This window comes from Plasmopara halstedii (genome assembly GCF_900000015.1).
Source record: "Plasmopara halstedii genome assembly, contig: Scaffold_2386, whole genome shotgun sequence".
Taxonomy (NCBI): domain Eukaryota; phylum Oomycota; class Peronosporomycetes; order Peronosporales; family Peronosporaceae; genus Plasmopara; species Plasmopara halstedii.
This window is the reverse complement of record NW_020189293.1, coordinates 198698-216574: the sequence shown is the minus strand read 5'-3', so window position 1 is coordinate 216574 and position 17877 is coordinate 198698. Positions and strand designations below refer to the sequence as shown.

Here is a 17877-nt window from a genome sequence, read left to right as displayed (position 1 = left end):
GGAAGTCGAAGCTACTTTGCTTTCTGATGAGCGCGATGACGCGGATCCTGGATTTGAAGTGTGCGAAGCCTCGTTGGAAGACTGGGAGAGATATGTCAAAACGGAGAATCAAGCACTGGTGTCCAGAGCGATGGCATTTGAAGGTGGTAGAATCTACATCGTCGAACTCCCATCTGGCGTCCATGATGGCTTTTGTGAATTGTTCAAGGTGGAAATGGTGTTTGCGACTGGTACCCGTGATCATCATTTGGTGTCGCGTGGATCGAGCTACGTTGAGAGACTTCGAAAGCTCGAGCCCGATTGCAGTTTTGGTCCTGCTCCTGGTATTGGTGCCATTCGTCCTGGTGGTATGACGTGGATCGAATATCACACATTAAAGGTGGAAGTGGGCGTCTCACGAGGATGGCCGTATTTGGATCGGAAAGCGGATCAGTGGAGGCAATTTCCCGGCGTCGAATACATTCTCTGCATTCGTCTATCACCAGCGCTGCATGTTCGTCAGTACAAGCTCTACACGGTGAATAATCGAGCAAATCCACTTCCGCCTATGGATCCTATACCTATCGTCAATCCGACTAATGTGACTTTCAATTCGCGCCGTCTATTAGGCCTCGCTAGTCGAGGTCGCACTCCTCAAGGGTCCTCTCAGCCCAATGTGGTGATCACTTTATTGCCTCTCGTAGAGAGGCTGATTCAAGAAAACCAGTGAAGACATGGTTGTGTTGATGCATATTGTAATGAACTTACTATTCTCACCATCTACTACCTTGGTTTAGTAACCGAATGAATTAGATTAACGTTAGAATACGATCCACCTCCGAGAGAGCCAGTATATACCAATATCGTAGATGTCATTGCCGATCCGTTGAGATTTAATTCGAGCAGTTAACATCTAAAGGTATTGATCGTATCGACTCGTTGAAGCAGTTAGGATGGAGCATCCTATTGATTCCACTACAATCAAGAGTTGAACTCAGCACCACAGCCTTCAAAGCGGCAGCACCTCTTTGAGTAATCGACAATTACAATGATTGATCAAAAGTAGTTCCATTAAATTTTAGCGATCCAGTTTTTATACCAGTTCCAGATTCACCCAAATCCAATTGATAAGATGGCAGAGTTCCAATACCGACGTTTCCAGTTAACTCAATGAACATTCGAAAAGCTCCATCATGGTAGAGATACATCGTATCTGGATTGCTTACTGAACCACCTCGACTCCAATTTCCCCAGCATAAAGATTGCTTGTGAATTTTATAGTGGCTTGCGCAGCAGCAGAGCTATTCAAGATTGATACTACATTATTCGATGTTGTTGAAACAGAAATGATACTAGTGAGAGTTCCAAGCGATGTAACACTTGGTTGCCCCCCAGCAGTTAGTGTTCGGGTAATGCTTGTAGATGAAACAGAGTTGATACACGTGATGGCCTTACCGGGATTTAAAAACCAGAGCCTTTTAAGTTTGAGCAGTTATAGCAGATATACCTGAGACATATGAAAATATACTCAGGTCTAACGCAGAACCACCAATCGTCAGAGAGCCGCAATCACGATTGCCGATCACGCTTGATGCAAATGACGTCCCAACACCACCAAGCCGCAAGTATCTTTGATCGCCTGTAGTAATAGTAAGATCTCCATTAGACGTGTTAAAGTAAGAGCTGTTAATTGACAATGGCGACGACGTCAAACCAAAAGACATTCCACGTGATAGTGAACACCACCATTCTCGTCAGAAAAAAGTCGACGGTAGACGACGACTAGGTCGATCGCCTTCCGGAGACTCCCGATGCTCTCCGAGCTTGAAAGGATAAGTTCCGTCGCGATCGAAACTAAACTGAGCGTCATGCTGGGGTCACATACCGCTGCGCGGGAGTCCTTAAAGAGCTTGGAGCACGTTGTGCACCGAATGCCTCACGTTGAGGACTATCACCGTCTGTCGGAGCGGCTCCTAGCCGTTGAGCAGATGAATGCGTCGTTACATGCGAAGGTGGAGCGCTTGGCGCCGTTAAAGATGGAGATCGTTGCACTCGGTGCTCAAAACCAGTTGCTGGTCCAGCTTCCGGACCGAGGTATGAGTCATGAGATTAACTTGGTTCCAGGAACCACATACTGCGTAGCACGCCAATGGCCCCTGCCCAAAGAGCAGTGTGACGTCATTGGCGCCTTTTTCCGTGCGAAGCATGACGCCTGAATAGATCGTGGAGTAATTCTCCCCATTCGACACCCACGTATTGTGTCCGGAAGCCGAACGGCAAGTGGCGTATCGTTCACGCTTACAATAAGCTCAACGCTGCCACCATTCCGGCACAGACGCCGATTCCTGGGAAGGATGTTCTCCAGAACAACATGGCCGGATGCACAAAGTACAATGCACTCGACTTGGTTGACGGGTACGGCTCAAGAATAGTATCGATTTTTTCATAAATTATGTATATTAATACATAGGTCTAGAAAATTATAAATTGATTTTCAAAGATCTTGTAAATACCAGCTGGGCCCTCCAGAATGTTCTATTTACGGTAGGTAAGTAACTGAAAGCGTCATGTTCTTAGTATTGCTGCTGCTTAGATATAAACTCATGAACGTAACGACGACTAAAACACCATAAAAGCTGAAATTCAAACAAACTGACGAAGCATTACCCGCCTTTTGTCTTGTCAAGCAAGCACTGAATATTCGATCCCGCTGTATAATCTACAGGAAAAATTGTATGGACTGAGATAGGTCACTCGTAAGTTAACACTGACTTTGTAGGCAAAAGCGCGAATTATGCCGCAAATACAAATTATAATAAGGAAAATTGTCGAACGATAGATAATTGTATTTAATATGAATACGAACAATGATGACCCTTACACTCGGATTGGTTCTATACAAATACATTCATATTAAAATCATGTGATCAACTAACTGCCCATAATAAAATCGATTCATATTTACAAGATTCTTACGCTTTGGACAAATATCAGATGTGTATTGTATTTACTTATGAAAAAAATGTCTTTGCTTGCCAGACAAAGAAGGCCCCTGCAAAGCAATCAAATTCATATCAATGTCTTCACCCCACATCGTTTTGATGAAATGTGATTCAGTCCCTATTTTGTGGAGAATCTTGACCACACTTAAGATCAGATTTACAGTCACGTGGGTAGAGCGTTGCAGTCTTTTCAATTTGAATTGTCGTATGCGTGATACCCTTAGACATGAGATAGCGTTGAGCTGCATGCAATGCCGTCTCTGCGTCATCTGAAACGAGATGTACACTCAAAGATGGTAAACCGGCACTAAGCGACCAAATATGCAAGTCATGCACAGCTACCACAGATGAGCAACGACGTAGACCTTGCTCAATCTCATCAGCATGAATACCATCAGGTGTGCCTTCCATGAGCACATGAATACTTTCGCGCACAATTCCAATCGTTGTGACGAGTACTAACACAGAGAAGACGAACGTGGCAACAGGGTCGGCAATTTGCCACTCGGGTTTGTACCAGATAAGGCCACCAGCGACACACACACCGACACTCTGGATGAAGTCACCAAGTGCGTGGATATAAGCAGCTTGAATGTTCATGTTCACGACCTGTTTTTTGGACTCAGTAGCTGTGCTATGACCATTTTCAAGTACGCCATGTTCATCTCCACTGTGTGAATGACCATGACCATGTGAGTGACCGTGTCCTGCTTCGCCATGCGAATGGCCATGGCTCTTTGTACCGTGCGAATGCCCATGACTCGAATTTCCGTGGGAATGACCATGACTGCCACCGCCGTGACTGTGTCCATGGCCCAAAATCTGCATCAAAATCAAATTGACAACAAGACCAATGCATGCTACTATGAACATAAGCTTGCCGTTTACGTGCTCCTTTGGGTTAGGCTGTAAACACTCCATAAAGCGCTCGACAGCAGCGTAGACTAACACTCCCGTAAGCACCCAAATGACTAACACACTCGTTACTGCGCCAATCACCTCTGCGCGCTGGAACCCAAAGCTTAAGCGACCTGAGGCCGGTAACGTAGTGATCCAGATAGCAAACAGCGAGATACAAAAGCCCGCAACATCCGAAAGCAAGTGGGCAGCATCCGTCATGATGGCGAGACTACCAGCTAAAAAACCGCCGACGATCTCGGCGCACATGAAAAGCAAGGAGCAGATACAAGCAAGTTGTAGCTTTCGCTGAGCAATCTTGGCACTTTCTGTGAGTGGAAGTCGACGCGAACCACTGCGTTCTTGCGGGGGTCGTGAGCCCTTTAAAGGCGTCATTTCATCCGCACGATTAGATTCGTTCCAAGCCATTTGAGCCAGGAGGCGAAAGCCGTTATGAGACTGATTTGTGTGAGGACCACTCAAGTCTCGCTCTGACGATATTATTAGAATTACAAGTAAAACGTATGGATTTTGTGACGACGTCACGAGCCACACGTCGTTAGGTTGTAGAGCTCACACCCTCACTTTGAATGGTGGAGAGTATTAATTATTCCTATATTTTATGTCTGCGCTACTACAAGAATGTCAATATAAGTGCAATGCAATTCAGTCGTTGACTGCAGAGGATCTACACTTGCGAAGTTTTTTTAGTTTGAGCTCAACATCAACATCTGATACATTCCCCCCTGCTTTATCAAGGTATCATATGATCAAAGTGTACACGATACGCCGTCGGAGTTTTGTCCGACGGCGACGAATGTCAAGAGAATGTTAAATCATTTCAGTAGTCTGTCATTGATTTTATTCCAGAAAGGGATCACCTTGTCTGACGAGAGCAGTTATCGTCCATCGTAAATGACGTCAATTGACAGTGGGATAAGCAAAAGAAATCAATACAACAGTGATAGCTTAAACAACACTTAATGACCTCACACCACAACGGGATACGAGGCGCAATCGGCCACACCGCACATATTGCTGCCACGCGCAATCTGAAAAAAACCTTTCATGCCCCACTTGGTGCCCCAACTATTTTTGACAATCCAGTGATTTTTGCCATCCTCTACACCATAGCCCACAGCCAGAACAGCGTGGTTTACATCCTTTTCACCCGATTGACATTTGGTCGATTCATAAACACCAGACTTGTAAAAGCGAAAGTCTGACACAACCTGAAACGCGATACTCACTGGGCCAATAGAGCCAACCGCATTCTTCAACTCCTTCTCGTTTTGAGCTGTGATGTTCACTATTTGGTCCACTTGTACACCAACATGGTACGTGTTAAACTTGCATTTGCCCTCTTTTGCTTCATATGGGTACGTCTATCACGAGCAAAGTCAAAAATCATCAAGTGCACGATACCAAATAGATTATACTACGCATGGTACCTTTTCCGTGTCCAGTCCGCCGTTATACTTAATAAACTCGAATGCGTGTGATGGCAAACCGCCACTGCATCCATGATTATCGAAGTTTTGGGCACAATCTAGCAAATTTTGCTCGGATAGGATCGTGAACTCGCCATGCTTAAGCTTTAAGTGGCTTTCCAAACATCCCGTCGTGGAAAATGTCCAGCACGAGCCGCATTTGCCTTGATTCTTTACAGGAGACACTGTTCCATCCTTTCTCCAGTCTTTTTGCTCTGGGACTTCACCATACAAGACGTTACTCGACTCTGTAGCCGAACACTGTTGTGGAGCGCCCAAGTACCAGCTCTGGAATTCGTCCCACGTAATGTCCGCAAACTCATTTAGCTCCATATCAAAGCTCTTGTTTTCGTTGCTGTTGTGTTCTGCAACGGAACGCGCATTGATTTCGAAAATTCCACGACGAAGCTCGTTCTGAATCGGAGAGTCATAACTCTTGCCGTGTTGGTCTTTCCACGCTTCAAAGAGCGTAATGAGTGCTGCCGACGTTGATGGAACCGTCGTTAGGTTCCATAACTGAATCTTTTGCTCTTTGCTGCACTGAAATATAGCGGGAGGAAGCTGATCCGCCTCTGCTGGTGTGTAGCATGATGACGGCACAGCTGCGCAGATGCACCAAGCACAGTGATTTTCCACACATCTGTCCTTGGTCGTGAAGCCATGACATGATGCTTCTTGGCCGATGAGTGACAATTCATATCGGTCAGAGTGATGATGGAGGTCGGTAGCAGCAACGGAAACGAGGCCAGCAAGGAGTACGAAGGGGGGCGTCATTTTCAATCAGAAGAATCTTCAACAAGATATAGTAATTTTAATATCTAAAGTCTTTTGCAGTAATGTTACTTCTAGAGCTACAAAGTAGTAGTAGTATATAACAGATTAGGGTGAGGCATATTGGTATAAAGGTAATTATCAAATTTAAGAAACTAAGTTAATTTTGATACATTTATATCCTGACAAGACAATCGCTCGCGAGCGCGAATGGGCACCAACGTAATATACATTGGCAAAAGAGTAGTCTCTAAAGTAGAACAATTTGGACCTACAGAGGTAGTATTTATCAGGCGTTCAGGCGGCTTGAAGCGCTAGTCTACTCGTCAAGGGATGTGAGAACTGGCGGACTAAGTCCAAATCAAGTTTTATTGCTGTAGTACTGGATATCATTAATCTTTATGGAGGTTATTCACATGGTTGCAGCTCGCACACGGAGACGTTCCGCGTTCACCATATATCTTCAAGGGAGAAATGGACGTCGCATTGATAATGGAGAACAACTTCCGTGCTGCGAAGAAGAATGCGGTCTGGGAATGTGAGATTTACGAGTACGCGAGAGGCGATGGACCTCATTCCAGCTGAGAAGGAATAGCGAGATGGTTAGTTGCATAGCAGCTCCTTGGAACCCGGAGATGTTGCGTCAGTAATAGCAAAGAACATCTGCACCTTGCGTGCCCCCTTCGCTCCAGACTAAAAAGTATGAAATTTTGGCCTCCCACACTAGGGCGGGCATCAAAGCCTCGCAAAAACAGTCAAGTCCCTGTACACACAAGCCGACTTAGGCTGGTATCTTTCAACCTCATCAAGGTCATTGTTAATGGAATGCTGCCCTTAAAGAATCGACTCTTTCTGTGTGAGGTGGGACTCATATTTCAGGGAGCTGGTAGTTAAATCAACTTTCAGGGCTGTAAAATAGTGGAAAGTCCTGATAGATTTAGGAGCGTGGCATGTAAACGCACGACGCACGAGGTATTGCAGATGCCAAATATGGGTACGATCTTTGTGTGTCCTGTGACGGGGACTGGTAAAGGGACGAATTTTCTGGACCATCAAGTGGAGCTTGAGGTGGTTGATATTGCGGAATATTGTCTAGTTGGGAACCTAGATTGAAGATGCGATCTCATTCTAGGTATGACATGGCTGAAACGCCACAAATCATCGGTTCACTGAATAAAAGACTATCGACACTCAGTTTGCTTCTGTTGGAGCTTATGGTTTTTTCTATTAGAAAGCCGACAAGCTTTTTGGCGCGGGGACAAAGTTGTGATAACTTTCGAGCAAAACATGGGATTCTTCGAAATTGATAGCAATGAAATCGCTAGATGTCTCGAGCGGAGTTTGGACCGTTGATGTCGCATTGAGCCGAAATCTCAGGATGAAATAAAAACAAGCGTTTATATAACACGTACTATGATGAGACGGGATTGGAGACTGTATGTCGTGGTCGCCTATCGCTTGTGCGACGGTAAAGCGCGCAGTTGTGAGCTGTTGTCTCCCTGCCTATCGCAGATTGTGTCATAGTTGTCGGACGTTTTGATGGACGGCTCTATGTCACGATTCAAAGGGTCAAGCCCAAAATATGAGAAGATGACCTATTATTGCCACGATGTGATGATACTACTACATCTGCGCGACTGTGTGCCGCGCCAACGTACGAAGCCATAAAAACTCTACGGGTCAGTAGAAACGGTATCTACTCATGAGTGGAGTGACAGGGGTAGCCCAAACCCTCTCAGTCTTCCCTCAATGTCTTTGGGGGAGCTCTTAAAGAGTTGACATGATCACTAATTAAGGGTATGTGCGAAGAATTGGAAGGGGTGAGTTTACCGAGATTGTAGAGTTGGCACCAGAGAAGGAGCTGTGCTTGTCATCCGTCGTGGATGAATTTGTCATTGATAAATCTGACATGAAATCACGACGTGGTTGCGATAAATTTACTGCGCGTGTTACCTCTGATTGACTTGTTCCCGGTATCAAACATTGCGTCGCATGTCAGTGAGAGGAGCAGCGTGATATCATTGACGCTTTCTCTCATGCTCAGCAACTTAAGTATAATTCTTCGCTTTCAGCGTTGATTGTAAGTGCTCGGTAGGCTGACGGCAAGCGGCGACTTTTACATGCTTATCATTTACTGACTGCAACCACGATTCTGTGGCAAGCTTCTGTTCCTAGAAAAGATGTGCTGCAGACCAGCAAGATCGGCTGGCCCTGAACCAGGTATATGATTATTCTCAACATGTAATGAGAAGTAAGGATATACCGCCCAGGGCGGTAACAACTCCGAGCGATTTGGCCTAGGAGAAGCTGTGGAGAGGTAAACCCTTCTCAGTTACTTGCAGTGAAGCATATTCGCGTCAAGTTCAGGTTGCAACTGCTTGACTTGAAGTCGTTTTTTATACAAATCACGTCTTTTCCACATATCTTGCGAAGAAGGCAAGACGATTATACTGCTCTGCCGCATATAACTTCATCGTATGATGCAAGCCGGCTTTATGGGTGATGGCAGATGCGTTTCCCGTGGTCTCGATTATGATCGGTTGCATATTACGATGGATACGCCGCGAATTTACGAGTCTATACGTACATACTACGGCTTAGACACAACTCGTGTCGCGCTGCTTGAAGTGGTTGGAATGCGAAGAGTTTGCGAGCTCACATGTTGCTGTAGCAAAGCCGGCCTGTACCGCTCTGCCATACCCGAATGCTTGTAGTGGTTATTAGCTGACTCAAATGACTTACAGCGCGCTGCGTTGACTCGCAATGATAACCACAAGTACAGAGTGCTGCATGAGGCATCTTGGGTGACAGCCTGGGAAGAGATGCGGCACGATGCTCGGTAAGCACGGTCCAACCTCCATCAAAATGCATATGCTGGTATTTATAAATAGTTGTTCGAGTCACCTTCGTACAAGTGATCGGCGTATTTGCTGAAGTGAAAATAAAGTGGTTGTTTACATTAGGTAAGTACGGCTTAAAATGCCATTATGAGTATGTATTCAAATGTTAGAAGCAATATATATTGATGCAGTGAATGCGTTAGCTTTCTGAAGCTTAGTTTGGAGTTTCATACCATACGAATTTTTCCACCTGCTTGTGAACGATTTGCAGTTCTGTCACTTAATATTGCTGACAACTCAGTATGCCAATTGATAATCCATTTGTGAGCTCCGTCAGCCTTCAACATCGACGATCACAACAAATGCTGTGTTATTTTGCATGCACCCCCCCCACAAATTCGATACAGCCGTTCACATCAGGATTTAGCGCAACTTTGCGTCACTCTGGAAACTTAAACTGTACCTAAGTGGCCGGATCGCATTTATCTCAGGTACCTAATACTTGTCGCTAAATTAAGGTATGGATTTTCGAGGTTGAACAAACGTAGTTATAATTTATGCTACATCCTGTACATTATATAAGGTTAAACAATCTTAAATAATAAGCCGTGTGATGTAAGGAACCACGTGCTTTACGTATCATTTCTTTTCAAGCACCATCACACTAGTAGAGTTGGAGATATTCAATCACGAAATTCAAATATGCTTCTTCAATACGAACCTTCAAGGCCCAGTACCTTTGCGAATTTGCGATGCCCGCTCTACTCATTTTACAATATGGTTGTCGTGAATCTCATAAAGATAATGCTTTGAAATTACAAGACTGTACTTTCAGACGCGCATAGGATGCGTTTTCACGCTTCGATCAGAAGTGAAATTGAGAGATTTTTGAGCAACAATTTTTTAATGCTATTCTCATTATAAAAAAAGAATCTGTAGCATTAGTCTACCAAAATTTGAGATATATGTTATATTACATGAAATCATATATATATTCTATATACTGCAATGAATGACGCTTGCAGACTACGTTCCCCGTACCTTTCCTAACGGAGCCTAGTCAAGGGCGATAAAGACTGAGGGTGTGTTAGGTCATAACTGTTCATAGCACCAGGTCAATTGTGGTGAAGTGGGATATGAGCTCCCAAAGTAAAGTCATCATTCACTCCAATAATACTGATTACAGCCCAAATTCAAAGCCCGGTAAATCCACCGATCCACCCCGGTTCCACTTGGAGATGGGCCATTCCATATACATCAACAGCGCCGGCAAAAGACGACATACCACTGCTGACTCTCCTAGTTCCTTTCAATTATAGCGAAGTAATTTTAGCTCTCTGATAATTTCAGGGTGTGACCAAAACTTAGATGAATTCAAGTTCAAAATGCACTCTGTGAGCCATGCAGTTGTAGGCCCTCAGGCACTCCGTGCAATTCAAACCGTTTCGATACTCCATAGAAAAGGGTAGGTATGTCAGCCCTAGAGATGGTGAAGATGTTGTTCGATCTGCGATAAGGCGCTTTTGCCAATTATCCGTCAGAGCGGGAGCGTAGTGGGTATATGTCAAGCCAACACATGTTATGCAGGTGCTGCGTTTTTTTGATATTTTGAGAGTATAGCTTACCCAAGCTCGAGCTCTGGACGCAAACAAACAAATGTTGCGAGTTCACAACTCCGTAATATAAAGTAACAAAGCTGCAGGTGAGCAGCTTTTGGGAAATACAATTCTTTATTTCATTTTTATGCTTAAACTTGGTACGTACTGTCGTGTGTCATGATGCGTACTTATTCCGCTTTCAAATTTACAAATAAACTCGCTCGCCCAAGATTTTCGAGCAAGTATTTAATGTGACTCCTCTCCCCGAACCCCCCTTGCTCTGCACAATTATGGTCAAATAAGAATGTGTGTAGCTGTAATGCAGCTGCATCACCATACCATTGACCGTCGCTGATGCGCAAACGGTCTGTGCGGCAAAAAGAAGCCACTCTCAGAGCATGCTGCGCCGAGTACTCACAACAGTTAAATAAACCGCTGTCTTTGATTAGCAGATGATACATCAGCTAGTCAAAAGCACTAGTCATTGTACAACCAGAAATGACCTTCTAAAGCACATCCTCCCCAGAAATCGGCGTTGATCCGCAATGGTTGCGAAAGCTGCTATATCAAAGCCTCCATGATTTGCCACTTGTGTTTATCACTTCAGGTGTGGAAAATCAATAAAATGAGGGAAGACTCACTCACCCAACACTATCGTTTTTGCATGTAAATAATCGTATATGAATAACATTGTTTTCTAGGTAAGGCTCATGCAAATTAAGCCCCAAGAAACGGGTCAATCTTGTGATATACTCTTTGATTTTTGCGTGGCAGGTATCTCCGTACCATTACGTCACACTAATATAGCAAAGTATAATTATTCTTCAAAGTATCTTTGCCAGTAGCCATTTCACTCTTAAATTTTGTGCTTCGCGAGTGTCAATTTGACACTCGCAACGCTAGCATCCTCTCCGATTGTGATTGTTCCAACTCGGTGACTTTACTGTTTTACGGTTTCTTATACACAGGATAGAGAAATTACTTTCGATTCAACAAATATTCACCTGAAGAAAAGAGGGAGACTTACAACAATATGGGCGATCCCAGTCCTACTGTATGCAGTTGAGCAAGGTATCTCGCCACGAAACCAATGAGCTTCACTCTTTCGGACAGTTCACGTGTCACAGGATATGGCTGAGTCAACGAAATTACTAATCGATACATGGATCGATCTTTACACTGAGTGAGTGCTACGATACACTATTTATGAACGCATTTGCATCTTGGAAACACATGAATGACATTACTGACAGAGAAGGAGTGGTGTAAACTTTCCACAGAGGTTTCCTTGACTCAAATTGTTCGCATTTACATTGCCCAGAGCCACCATCAAGAGCTTTTAAAGTATTTTAGTACTTTTTTGCATTTTTTATTTTTAAAAGGCTTTCAGCCCACGTGTCGGACGAGTATCTCTGTCCCGATGTCTTGTCGACATCACCAGTACCTGCGCTTTTGTAGGTTGATTGTAAAACAAAAATGTAATTTGTCGAATGCTATTAATTGGTGGATAATCATTAAATCCACTGCAAAGCTTAGACTGCAGAGTGCCGCACATTCGAATTTGACTTCGTAAAAATTGGCACGAAAAAAAATTCTCGGTAAGCATAATCTGCGTTTTGTTGTTTCGCCCCACCACCTGTAGCTCATAATTCCTACGATTACAAGCCTATTCCGCGTCAGTGCTCACGTGGCTATATGATTGCATTCAAAATGCGCGGTCCTTGCGTTAATGCTATTCTCGACGAAAGGAATGGTTTGTTATGAGACTGGTCATATGTTGTTTTTGAGTATCTTCTTGATTTTATCGTACTCGTTAAAAAATGACCGTCAAAGATCAGTGAAAAAGGACGACATACTCTGCCCAAGCCTCTCAAACTCATAAATTTCGCAATCCGCGCCCGGAACATAAAGCGGCGAGTATCCTGGTATTCCGCCATGGAGCTCTCGACAAAATATAGCTTGTTACCAGAACGCTAGACCTGACTCAACGAGCTACGGTATAATGGGGGATAATCTAATGGGCTTCACATAGCCATCACATAAAGATACATATAGTTTCCCTCTCGGTGCATCGCGGAAATTCAACACAAAAAATTAGCAAAGACTTACAGTATACTGTATATGCGACTTCTTCTATAATGTCGCAAATATTCTGTGTGATAAAAATTGCTAGTTTGTACTTGGGATTATTCACTCTTGGCAAGGCCGACGTGTCTCTGTCTTTTGATTTGGGTAGCGTGAGCCGGTCAAATGTGCCGGGGACTTTCGACGATAATTTAAGCTTAAGCTTTTCAGAGTTCAAGTTTCGTACATTAAAATCTTGGATATTTGCTATTTTTGCATTTAAGCCCTAATGTCGGTTTCCTCCTTTCATGTCTGGACTGTCCTTTATTTTCCATTCGGGATTCGCTTCCTCGTCGCACAAGCTTATGAGGAGTGTATCAGGGACAGTTGAGAGCAGCGCCCTCTTGCACCTGGCAGCATTTCGAGCGGTATTTCCAGCGACACTCACTCCCGGTTCGACGATGAGATTATTAAGCACGTCGCACGTTTCTGTCCAAGTCATACACTTATCTTTATTCGAGTGACAAAGAGAGAGTTGGAGTACTACTCGGTTAATCAGTACCGCAAACCGAGATGCTAACATATGAGATGTTTCCTAAACTGTCTTCAGATGAGTAATCAATTTTGAATAGATACGAGGAGTCACTGAAGAAGCTGCTGCGGTCAGCATACTGCAGTTGCTTTCCTTGAATAGTCAGAAGAACGCAGCTCGTCAGATAAATTCATCTTAAGATAATGAAATCTCGGAAGCAGATTGCAATGCCTGTCTCTTCTGACAGAGCGATGCCTCGGAAGCTGAATGTGTCTTTGTATCGTGTTGGAGAGATTTAGCCTCATTCATGACGGTTTGTCGGGTTGGATGCGGCAGTCACTGCAAAACAACTTCGACAGCATGTGTTGTTCGCAATATCTAATCTTGCAGGTCGTCCAAAGGACTGGGTTTATGGTAGGCGTTAAGCGATCTTGACAGCATTCCTAGCTTTAAAGGCGTTAAGATCGAGCTATTGTGGGCGCTTGAGCCATCACAAAGTGAGGTTATTGCCCGTGACAAGTTTTTGAAGCTATGTTCAGGTCATAACAATCCACACTTCTTCGCACTGTGCGACGCTGCTTGAGATCGAGCATCGTTGACAGGTCGATTGAAGTTATAACGCAAACTGTAAGATTCATGGCGAGTTTGAGGCTGGGCCGATCCAGAATTAATTACTCTGAAAGTACCTTACGACATTCGACGCATTCATCAAACGTGCGATGCAAGAAAAGTTCGACATCAAGCAAGCCGAGTCCAAATGATTGGTATCAAGACAAGCGCGTCACTCGACTGTTACAAGTGTCGGATTTAGTATCTGAACCCTCAACTGACAAACATTGCACGAGTGAAAATCTAATGTTTGTGGACCTATTTATCAAGTTGGTGTGGTCTCGTACAAGATCTCAACAAAAATGACTGGGACATCTTTTTAGACGTAAAGCTCCGCCTATATAGTCTACCTTTGGAAGTTGTGTCCCTTTGTTCACGTCCAAAGTTTCTTTGGCGTGCTCTGCGTGATAATTTGGATACGAGCCCATTCACGTCAGCAGTAGCACGCTCAGAACAGGCAGTCAGATGGAAACGAGTGAATCGCGTCCTGGAAGACGTGTTGCAATGCCACGCGATGTCTTTCGAAGAGTGGAATGAGTTTCTCCAACGCGCAAAGTTTGCGTTGAACAAATCTACGCATATCTCCACAGATCACTTACACGATACATTAGCCATTATTCCATTCTAGAGTGTCAGGTCATAAGCTGGAAAGGTCTCCACAGTCGAACCTAATTGGCGTCACAGAGTTAAGTTTGACTCAGTGAATTTTTGAGGGTTACGCATCACGAGCTGCTGAGTTCACTCAAGTCTTGCATGAACCTTCTTAATTCTCTGGACAAACCAAGAGTCAATTTTTCGGATGATGGACTAGACTATCAAAGAGCAAATCAATCTTCGGCATATGCTTCTTCATTTGATCTTCGAGGCTATTTCACCGGTCTCATAGTTCCGCATAAAAAACTTCACCTAAGCACGATGAGCGCTTTTCCACTTTCAAATCCACAGATCGTTTTTGCAATCAGCCCCATCCCTTCTGATTCATCCTGGGGAAAAGCGTTGTTGGATCGCCCAGTTAGTACTTACTCACGAGGATCGACCAGGGGAAGAGACTTGAGCCGTCAACGCTTTCATAGAGTACAGCAGTTTATCTATCCAATTGAATCTGACACTGAAAACCTCGAGAGTCTCTTAAGCATGATGTTCCTGACGTGATTTGCAGCTACGAATATGCTCGCGAGAGCGCTAGAACGATTCGATTCAGGATCTTTGCGCTTCTAAGTTCTTTAGCAAACGCACGACAAAGTGTTCAATATTGACCCGGACAAACGTCTATCACGACTCGAGCATTGCTGTGATGGAATGGTCAGGATCGTCGCTGCCGGACATCTTGCACAAAGGAGAAAACAACTTCGTTTAGAACCGTTTTTTCGCACTTATTGCGAACGTCGGAAACGTCGTTACTGCTTCTGATTTCGCTGTTTGTCCTGCTTCACTTGATCGCTTGGTCGCTTTTTTGCCAAATGAAAAGTGAACTACTACGAACGGTCAGTGTAAGTACGCAATGAACTTCTGACTTTCAGCAGGGAATGATCTTATGGGCCATACCTAGCTATCACATGAAAGCGAATCAGACGCATCCTCGTCAACATGCATTTTGGGGACAAATCACAAAGGTCTTATAGTACAACTGATCTCGTATGCACGTGAGACATAATTGGAGGATGTGGCAAATTTCCTCAGTACTAAGCAGTAAAGAGTGATGGCATTCATGTATAGATTAGTACATGAATGCCATCACTCAAGAGCACATATTATGTTCTGATAAGTACATAATAATGGCTCATTTCTAAGAACCTACTTTGGTCACCCTGGACTTAAGCTTAGTGTAATATTATTTGTCTAATTTATCGGCTTTACTTCTGAATGAGTCGGTTTCATACATATTCCGTTTAAGGAGCTTTAATGGTTTAACATGGAGTTTTAAAAACCACACACCTTATATGATTCCGATGCGATTTAACAGTATTCCTATCAAGTCTCCCTTTCAAGTGCAAGTTTGCGTGCCGCGCTTATATCTGCCCCGAATAATCTCTTATATAAGCAATAGAAACACCAGGGCCGCACTCTTCCGATTGCGACTAGCCGAAATTTTCTTCACCAATTCTTGCTTCGGAACCGTGACACTTAGTTGCTTAGACTTGTTGCCACGGAAAAATTATCTGAGTTCGAGGCACTTGTATTTCGTCTTAAGAAAACTAGTAACAGCTGAGCCATCGGTCCAGACAGATGTACAATTTTGACAACCACGACATACCGCCGATTAGAGCTGGCTTATCAATGATACACTTAAGAGACGCGAGATACTATTACCCCTTCTTATGTTTTAAGGTTAGCTAAAACCAATTCGCAAATTCGTTGCTGATAATTTTGAATATTATATTCTTGGCACCGAACAAGTCGCAGTTTTAAGCTCACGCCAAGAAGTGGGTGCATGACTCACCAAAACCTCACGAGGAGATTGGTGCAAGACACCTAGAGTTATGGGGTATTGGTACCTTCATGACCCATGGTATCAAAGTCACCCTCTACTAGGATAAGATCGTATATCGAGTTCAGCTTTAAAGCCGAATAGCGCTCCACGCCGCCAAGGATCTCGAATCTTACAGAATGCTCTAAACAAACCATGGACACTATAAGTAGTGTCCCCGTCGAAAGACGCCCGGCAAAGATGAAAGTTTAAATTGCGCAAATCGCGCACGGGAATAGTTATAGTATTCAGCATCTTCGTGACTTCACGTATTATACTACACGTTCGATACGTGTCGTGCATATTCGCCCGTCGTTCTTCAAATTTTAAACGTTTGAGACGTTGCTGTTGATACCCCAGCACCCTGGACAGCGAGCCCCACCTCATTTAAAGAGATTTAAAGGTGGGTTCCAGCAGCATTGACCTCTACGATGTACGTAGAGCCTTCCATTAGTCCACATTTAGCAGCTCGAATATTTCCCGCAACTAATTTATCAGTCAGCAGCCTCGATATTTGAGAGTATCACGGTGCTGCTTGGCAGTTCAAGTATCTTTCCTTACTTTACCGCACGACGGGATTTGTCGTTTTTGCACGCCTGCAAAGTTTTCATCTCTCGTACTCTAATCGGCCCTTGTAGCCAATTATGTACTCGCATTTAATGCAACGCTCATTGTATTTTCGACGGCGATGAGAGCTCGCAACTCCTGGGCTAATTCCGCTATATCCTGTCTACTCGACAGGTAGACAAGTTCTTAAACGTACACGATATGCGTCGTTTAGCAGAGCGAGCATTCGCTAAATTATTTCACATGTAGCACTTTTTATATTGGTAATGCGTAAATGCGCACGGCGTCGTAGCTTATGAGTCGCTGTGCTGCTCCGTCTGGAACATGGCCGAAGTAGTGGCTGTACTCGAATTTTTTCAAATACAAAGGGATTGTTTCTGGCTCTACCCCCAAGGGGCAGGACTATTACAATAGTCGCCTCACTGTGAGTGCTAGTGTTTTGCTATCTACAATTTTATTATGCACAGCGTGGGGTTCGTCTCCCACGAATCTTAACCCCCAGAAGTCTTATCACCCTCATCCGCACCGGTACGAATCATGATGATCCTTCGTTATTTTTTGGCTTGTATCCGAGGTGCAATTTTTACAAGAATGTGATGTGTCGACACCAATACACGATACGTATTTCGTCTTTATTTAATCCTGTTGACTCTGAGAAACGAAGATAAATAATAAGAGTATGATTTTCCCTAAAACTGACATTGTTCCGCTTTTATAAAACAAATGCATTTTAGCAAGACCAAAATAAACAATTTTTACCAGAAATTAAAAAAAATGCTTTTCAAAATTTTGCTTTGCACTACTGTCCAGACGATGCAGCAGTGTAAAGCAATTTATCTGCCAGCATTGTTACCACCTAACGTGGTAGCTATGAATTGGTATAACAAACTGGGACAATGTCAATATATATTTTCCAGACACCAAAAACATTACTATAAGTTACCTACTGAAAAAGACACTTTACTGTGACTAGTACCGTACTCAGCACATACGGTAACTCGATGGATGGCTGAAAATTCGTTGGCTATGACTCTTTGTCACACTGCCAGGCTACCTTCTTC

General features: G+C 43.9%; 3 protein-coding genes across 3 annotated transcripts; 1 reads left to right on the top strand and 2 right to left on the bottom strand.

Annotated features, from left to right (window-relative positions):
• Positions 1-130: 130 nt before the first annotated feature.
• On the top strand, positions 131-709 carry PHALS_03501 (uncharacterized protein; the record flags this gene model as incomplete). The annotated part of the gene is made up of 1 exon (XM_024717719.1): positions 131-709. The coding sequence occupies one exon, from the start codon at positions 131-133 to the stop codon at positions 707-709; it is 579 nt and encodes a 192-aa protein (XP_024583190.1).
• A 2383-nt stretch (positions 710-3092) lies between these two features.
• Positions 3093-4307, bottom strand: PHALS_03500 (cation diffusion facilitator family; the record flags this gene model as incomplete). Its single annotated transcript, XM_024717718.1, has 1 exon — positions 3093-4307. One exon carries the CDS (start codon positions 4305-4307, stop codon positions 3093-3095), a length of 1215 nt encoding a protein of 404 aa, XP_024583189.1.
• Positions 4308-4867: 560 nt separating this feature from the next.
• Positions 4868-6142, bottom strand: PHALS_03499 (cathepsin h; the record flags this gene model as incomplete). The annotated part of the gene is made up of 3 exons (XM_024717717.1): positions 4868-5041; positions 5129-5263; positions 5330-6142. The coding sequence occupies 3 exons, from the start codon at positions 6140-6142 to the stop codon at positions 4868-4870; spliced, it is 1122 nt and encodes a 373-aa protein (XP_024583188.1).
• Between the last annotated feature and the right edge of the window lie 11735 nt (positions 6143-17877).